Below are 7,500 nucleotides of genomic sequence, written 5' to 3' on the forward strand. Positions count from 1 at the left end.
CCTGTCGTGCAGTAAAGTAAGGTGTACAAATATCGAAAGGAAGCTAGAATGAAACTAGAGAAGGGATGAAAGTCCCGGGGTATAAACCCTGACAGCTCTTGAAGCGTCGCTCTGGTGGAAGTCTAGTAGTACTTATTGATGTTGTACAAACTGGCTTGCTGCACGGCAGGGGCCTTTAATGTCAGAAATTCTCCAGTAACTTTAGGGCAGGCAAAGCTGAGACTTGGCAAAATTTCGCCCATGAAGGACCCCAAGACTTGTAAGTGGTCTGGGAGTCTACAAATGGGTTAGAAGCCAATTAAAGTCGGCTTTAAAAATTTAATAGAAGGGGTACAACCTTTCAAAAAATCAGGAAGGACCCCAAAGACTCTATTAGAAGACCTAGAAGAGAAACTTCGACATTTTATGCAGTTTTGACTTAGAACAATCCTGTGGAATGACCCTGGTGAACACTTGGAGCAAGAATGCCCTAAGTCCCACAGAACCTGCCCTAAGGTGGTCTGTGCACAGCTTACTAAAGGTCTATGAGATTAATGATGTCATCTGATTCACCCTGCTTACAAGCCTGCTTACAAAGTGGCCAAAAAAGCGGTGAATAAATCAGACCATGTCATAAATGAAGAACAGGTCATCTCAGAATTAAAAATCAGGCCATCCCTGAATTAATAATCCTACTGACTCATTTGTGAAATCAAATAATTCTGAAATCACACCATTTGAAGTCAGGAGATCCTGGAATCACACCATTTGGAATCAGGAGACTCTGAAATCACACCATTTGGAATCAGGAGATCCTGAAATCACACCATTTGGAATCAGGAGATCCTGAATAATCTCACCACTTGTGCGGAGTTTTTTGGAATATAAAAGGGGGAGGATTTCTGGCTAAGGACCTCAGTGTTCTGCACAGTTACAATCCTCTACACCTCAGACCTAACCAGTCAAAGCTCCCTTTGAACTCATTGCAATGGCTAGAGCCAGTACTATCCCCACTACCCCTTCCCCTTCTGCCAAGAAGGACAAGAAGGACAAGAAGGGAGAGGTAGGTGATCCTTTGTGTTCACTACAAGCCTTACTGACCCTTGAACTGCACAGTCCACCAAGAAGCCTAAGGTTTCTAAGATGGCTCTCTCTGCTACTTGGTTTGCTGCTTGCAGCAAGGAGAATGTAGACTCAGGTCTCTTTTCCTACAACCAAAAGAGGGAGCTGTCCAAGAAGTTCTCTGAGCAGGAGGTGCTTGTAGCCTTCCCCACTCAGCCTGGAGCTTCCTTCCAGCCTCAGGATCTGGCTCAGCTAGATGCTTTGGTAGCCCAATATTTTAAAGGGCGCTTCCTTGCTAAGGAAGTTGGAATGGAGTTGGAGGGGGCATTCTACCTTCTTCCCCCTGGTAAGATCCCTGTTAACCCCAGGGAAGTCCACTTGGAGGAGAGGATTAGTATACCTTTCCATTGGGCTCATGTGTCTGCCCATGAAGTCTTCCCCCATCCTGAAAGGGAGGGGAAATTGGCTTCTACATGGTGGATACTGCCCTTGGGCTCTTCCCCTGACATAGAAGGGGTTGAAGGCCTATTGGATGCTTGTGGCTCCTTTGCTAACTACAGGGAGTTGATACAACTCAGGTATGTCTGCAGACACTTAGATTCTCTTTCATGCTTACTGATGCCTACCAATTCCAGGGAGGTGTCAGGAAAGCTCACTGAGAATTGGCTCCTGAGACTTGGCTTTGCCAAGGACAAGGAATGGGTAGACAAGTACACTGTCTCTGGCAGTGAGATAGACCTACCCCTTGTGGATTTGTTTGGAGAGATAGAGCCTGTAAAGGCCATTAAAGTGAGTTACTAACCACTTTGAACCCTCTGAACATGCCACTGACAAATCCTTACAGATTTGCCTTCTGTGCAACAAGTCTTGGCTTGCAGGGATGACCCATGCTCCCAAGGCTTGTAACACTCTCCATAAGCTGGAGAAGATGAGGGCCCCTTTGGGATGGCAGCCTATAAAGGTTGAACCTGAAGGTCTGGTAAGGTGGATTGATCTTGTGCCTGAAGTGGAGGTACAGCCTGCCCTGAAAGAGTTGAAGGGAGAAATCCTTACACTCAAGAAGGAAGTGGTTGACCTCAAGGCTCAGATTAATGACCTTGTGAAGGGGAAGGGTAAGGAGAAGGCCAAGGGGAAGGTAGAGAAACCTTACTCCAAGAGGCCTAGAGGGGTAGAGGACAGGGAAGAGGGCCCTTCCAGAAAGAAGGCCAAGGTAGTAAAAGCCAAGGCCATCAAGACTGAAAGTGACTAGTACCTACTCTACCTACAGTTCCTTCTTACCTTCCTGTGTTTGTCTTGGGCTCCAAAATGGACCCCCTAATCTGACCTGATGCTTGGGAAAAAACCCTTGACTGTAAGGACTGGATTGGAGACAGATACAAAGTCTCTGGCTTAAAAAGAATGCTTTAAAGGCACTTTAAAAATGCAGAAAAAGCGCACCAAGCCTAATATGACTTTAAAAAGCATGCCTGAACGTCCTAAGCACCGCTCCAAGCCCCACTTCAAGCAAAAAACTCGAAGGGGACTGCAGGAAGGGCTTGGTTACAAGGGCATTGCAAAAGGGATAAGACTTGTAATAAGGAAAATTGTAATGGACGCTTAGGGCGCCTAATAATGGGCCTAAGAGCGTCACCAAAACCATACAAGACCACACTACAAAGCCTACAATAAATGCCCCTGTGAGAAGTGCTACAAAGACCTCTAAAAATGCGAAAAATGCGTTTTAAAGGGTCCACTAGAGCGAAAAATAATGCGCCCAAGTGACGAAAAGAGGGGCCCTATGGTCCCTACTAAGTATGCCACAACTTGCAGGCAACCCCTTCAAGCCAAGAATTTAAACAAGGACTTCAAAAATCTGAAAAAGCGCAAAAAAGCGCAGAAAGGGAGAATAAAAAACCCCCCTGTGATTTGAAGGGTCCAAAAATCTTGCTAAAGGTGAATCCACATAGATTACACCCTATAACAATTTTCGTTGCATGCCCTACAGCAAAGGATTCTAAGGAGGACTTCAAAAAATGCCAAAAAGCGGAAAAAGCGCAGAAAAGAGGCTTATAAAAATTCTCCTAAGTGATTCTAGCGGTCAGAAGACCTTGCTATAAGACAACAAATGATTATTGAACCATAACTGACCCCCCTGTATGCTCTGTCACCAGGTATTCAGTAAAGGACTTTATACAAATGCTCGAAAAGTGCAAAAGAGCGCACAAAGGGTATATAAAGGCCCCTCCTGATGGGCTTCAGTAAAGGTTACTAAAAGCAATGCAGACAGCCGAGACCTAATCTTCTCCAAAACCGTAGCAAAAAAATTCCCAAGTGTCTGCGCTAAGGCGCTGGTATTTTATTCGGTTTGGTCTTGTGTCACGGTACATCGCGCGATTCCATGCGAAAGCATGTTGGCTGCTTGGACACTTATCTGAGACTTACAACTCGGACGGTAACAGACGCGACTCCACCCAGCTGGACTGGATGACTGCTCTGCGCGACCTCCCTACCGGGGCTCGATTAAGGGTGTTTGTCAATAATGGAAGTGACGGGTGGTTGTGGTGGTGAAGTTGAGTGGAAGCAGGGACGCTGTGTGACGATTAACCTGGTCGTATGCACTCCAGCCCTGTGGAAGCGTTCGGCGGATCCTAGCACTCTATCGAATTATAACAATCATGGCTATTCATAAAACTAACTCAGGTTCTGACGCCGCCTCCGGCTCACAGAGGCGTGGAGCTGGTCTCCACAGTGGCGCTGCAGGAAACCAAGCCCCCACGTTAAATTTGATAAAGAGCACCCAGCGTCGTGCACAGCTCGAGGATAATGATCGCTTCGTCCTATACAACACGGGATGCATGAGCATACCCGCTATCTGGGCAGAATTAAAAGCGATACTGAACCCTGAGATGTACAAGGGAATTATCTCCCTCAAAAAAATCAGCTCAAAGCACTCCGCTTGGCACATTGAAATGATGGTCAAAAAGGAGGTCGGCTCGGGATTAAAAAGGACTATAAGTTCTATGACCCGAGAGCGCACACCAAAGTTTGTTAAAGCCACCAAGGGCGACTTGGACCCGAGCGTCAAATGGCGCTCAAGGGCGGTCAGTCTGTGGCGTATTGACCTTTGGAGGAGCTGGCGAGACCGTAAGGTCAACTCGAATGGGAAAAAACAGACCTCTCCTGCTGTTAACTCGCGTACCGCTCGTATTATGACCCTGAACCTCAATGGGTTCAAGTCAAAGGCGATAGAGCTGGAGCAGCTATTATGTAAGGAAAAGATTAAAGTCTGTGCCATTCAGGAAACTCTGGTCACTGATAGAGCGCATCAGCTTAGGGTGCCCGGTTACACCACCTATGCTCAAAATTGGACTACGGGCTTTAGAGGCCAAGCGGTGCTAGTGCACCAAAGCCTATCCTCATATCTCGTCGAACAAAAAGAAGGGCATTACATCCATGTAAAAATCAGTGGGCTGACAAGAAATTCTGTACCCGTACACGTTATTGCAATCTACCTACCTTCTGGAGGTAACTTTGTGAGAGAGCGCAGAAAGCGGATACGTGAAATACTTGCCATCAACAAGCGTGTACTGACGCACACGCCGGGAGCCCCTATAATAATACTTGGAGATTGGAACATGTCTGCCGCTCAGATAGGACAGGAAATCAATCCTCCTATCACTGGCCTACAAGTGCTCCAAACCCGTGGATCCCCCCTCTCTCGATTCCCTGTCAATGGGGCGCCTAAGTCGCTAGACCATATTGTAGTCAGTGCCTCTGGACGCATACATCTCAGAAGACCAAGGGTGCATCGAGACTACCCCATTAGTGACCATCGTCCGGTCATAGCGGAATTCCGTGCAATTGCACTGGAGGCTCCCTCAAAAATAAACCGGATGAGATTCGACACTGATGCAATAAAGGGGAAAGGACGCTCTATAGTAAATCACAACAAATGGAGCGCCCTGAGCGTCGAAGAGGCCTCCGATGAGGAGGAACTCAACACTAGAACCAACGCTTTCATATCCACCATGGACAAAGTTTGCAAGAAGCTGGAGGTAAAAAGAGCTTTGGGATCCCATAAGCCCCGCTTCCCCAGAAAGCTTGCTTCCATGTACAAGCGCAGGAACACCCTTGCCAAAAAACTGGCCAAAATGGCCACTGAAGGCAAGGTTACTGCGGAAGTACGTGAGAGCTATCTTAAAGCGACCAAGACCTTTGAGATGGCGCATAAAAAATGGGCTACTACAGAGGAACGTAAAGCGGTGAAACACACCCTTACTGACCTTCGAGCGGGCGACCTCAAAAAGGTGTGGACCCGTCTCATGAGCTCCATTGAACATGATCGTAATGCGTCTGCCCTTCCCTTAGTGCGCAATGCCAAAGGAGAGCTTTGTGTTACCCCCGAAGCCATATTGGAAGCTATTGCAGATCACTATGATGCTCTTGCAAATGCTGACCCAGGTCCATCACAAGATGAAGACCACTGGGCCGATGTGGAAGTGGGAGGGGATCGTCAACCAGAACTCCAAGGATTAAATGAACCATTAACCTGGAAACAAGTCTTGCTCTCCATTCGTAACATGGAGCGTAACACGAGCACTGGTGATGATGAAACCCATGTTAATGTTCTAAAAGAAATGTTAAAGGAGGAATGCATGCAAAAAGTCCTCATGGACAGCCCTGGAATGAGAAGACCGGAGCTTATTAACTTTGCTTTGGGAGAGATAGAACTCCCTGAAGTTCCCTATACAAAAATGGGAAAAGCATTCCTCCCCATCCTGAAGTCCATCTGGGCTCAGGGTGTTGTTCCAGAAGAATGGAAAGAGGCTGAAGTCTGCAGCCTATACAAATCTGGAGATCCTGAACTGATGGCCAACTATCGTGGTATCAGCTTGATCTCTGTAGGATTCAAAGTCCTACTGGGCGTCATGGCAAATAGACTCTCTACCGGATTGGAGAAGGCAAAATTGTTTGTAAGAGAACAAGCCGGCTTCCGAGCGGGTGAAGAGGCCGTGGCCCAATATATAGCGGTAGCGGAAATGGTAAGGAGACGACACATAGTGGGTAAATCCACCTATGCGATCTTCATTGACTTCAAGAAGGCATTCGACAGAGTGCACCACGAAGCATTGTACAAAATCCTTGACCACATGGGAGTGCGTGGACAATTCTTGACGTTGATAAAAGCAATGTATAGAACCTCACGAATCCATGTTTCTGCTGGAGGACACCGAACGCGTACCTTTGGAATGGCCCGAGGGACTCGACAAGGCTGTCCTCTTTCCCCCATCCTATTCATTATCTTTGTTAATAACCTCCTGAGAGAAACCACCTGCGGTGGTATTACAGTCCCTGGACTGTCCGTCGCTAATAAGTGCCCTGGAGGTAAATATGCTGATGACGTGGTAGGACTCGAAGAAACTGATGAGAAAGCACAACGCTTCTGCAACAATGTTCGAGAATGGGGAGTTAAATGGGGAATGGAGATGGGGCTTGCTAAATGTGGAGTAATGCTGATTACCGGCGATGAAGAACTAGATGAACGTCACCGACAGAATGTTTACGACACTCCAGAGGGACCCCTCCCAATAGTTGATGAGTACAAATATCTGGGCATCACCATGCAAAAGAGTGTAGGTGATAGCAGAGGAAAGGATGGAAATGAACTCGCCTTTGTTAAGCTTCAAGCGGCAAAGGGAGAAAAAGTACTCAATGTTATACGCCCCCTCCTGCGTGACCCTAAATGGCCTATGTCCATTAAGGCGACCGTCATCAGGACCATCCTGATGTCTAAGATGCTGTACGGCTCAGAATGGGTAGGTTACAAACTGGCCCATGCTGTACCCATCCAAAGGATCGTTAACAAAGCTCTAAAGCTTGCTATGGGAAGCTCTAGCAAATCGAGACAGTATGACTGCTACTCGTTAGGCTATGAACTTGGTCTCCCTAGCATCGCAGAAGAACAAAATGCCCTCCGAGCCCGCTTGTCCGCTAAGCTACAATACTCGGATGGAATAAAGACTTGGCTAAAAGAACTGTCCCAGCATCCTTACCGTGCCGCAAAGAAAACCTGGATTACAACTAACCAGAAGTATGAAAAGGAACTCTTGCGAGGTCTCACCAAACATGATGGTGAGCCCTTACGCCCATGGGTTGCACGAGGACGTGCCTATGAGCTACATACCAGGTGTAATGACTACAGAAATGAAGCGTTGGATCAATTGCGTAACACTCGCAATGAGGTCGATAACCGTGGATTTGAAGTGGAAGATGAACCTGCCGGAGTGACCCGAACTGTAGCCGGTTATAGACCCACGCGCTATGACTCCTCTCTAGAGAGACAGCTACAGCAGACTATGCTCATGGGAATTCGCACAAAGACCCCTGATGAGTGGCAACATATCTCTGATATGAAAGACTGTATGCTAGAACGAAATATGACTGCTCAACGCTCCCCAGCCTGGCAGTTCTATGATAAGT

At 47.2% G+C, this 7,500-nt stretch overlaps 2 protein-coding genes across 2 annotated transcripts in view; both read left to right on the forward strand.

Moving 5' to 3' along the window:
• Positions 1 to 967: 967 nt before the first annotated feature.
• Positions 968 to 2,290, forward strand: SCP_1104510 (hypothetical protein; the record flags this gene model as incomplete). The annotated part of the gene is made up of 4 exons (XM_027762884.1): positions 968 to 1,042; positions 1,096 to 1,619; positions 1,677 to 1,830; positions 1,886 to 2,290. The coding sequence occupies 4 exons, from the start codon at positions 968 to 970 to the stop codon at positions 2,288 to 2,290; spliced, it is 1,158 nt and encodes a 385-aa protein (XP_027618685.1).
• A 1,405-nt stretch (positions 2,291 to 3,695) lies between these two features.
• Positions 3,696 to 7,500, forward strand: part of SCP_1104520 (LINE-1 retrotransposable element ORF2 protein) — a gene marked incomplete at both ends in the record, with an annotated part of 4,494 nt that continues 689 nt past the window's right edge. Inside the window, one exon of the mRNA XM_027762885.1 lies at positions 3,696 to 7,500. This exon is cut by the window's right edge and continues 689 nt beyond it. Coding sequence (XP_027618686.1) covers positions 3,696 to 7,500 — 3,805 coding nt within the window.

Source organism: Sparassis crispa, assembly GCF_003851025.1.
Source record: "Sparassis crispa DNA, contig_000011F, whole genome shotgun sequence".
NCBI lineage: Eukaryota > Fungi > Basidiomycota > Agaricomycetes > Polyporales > Sparassidaceae > Sparassis > Sparassis crispa.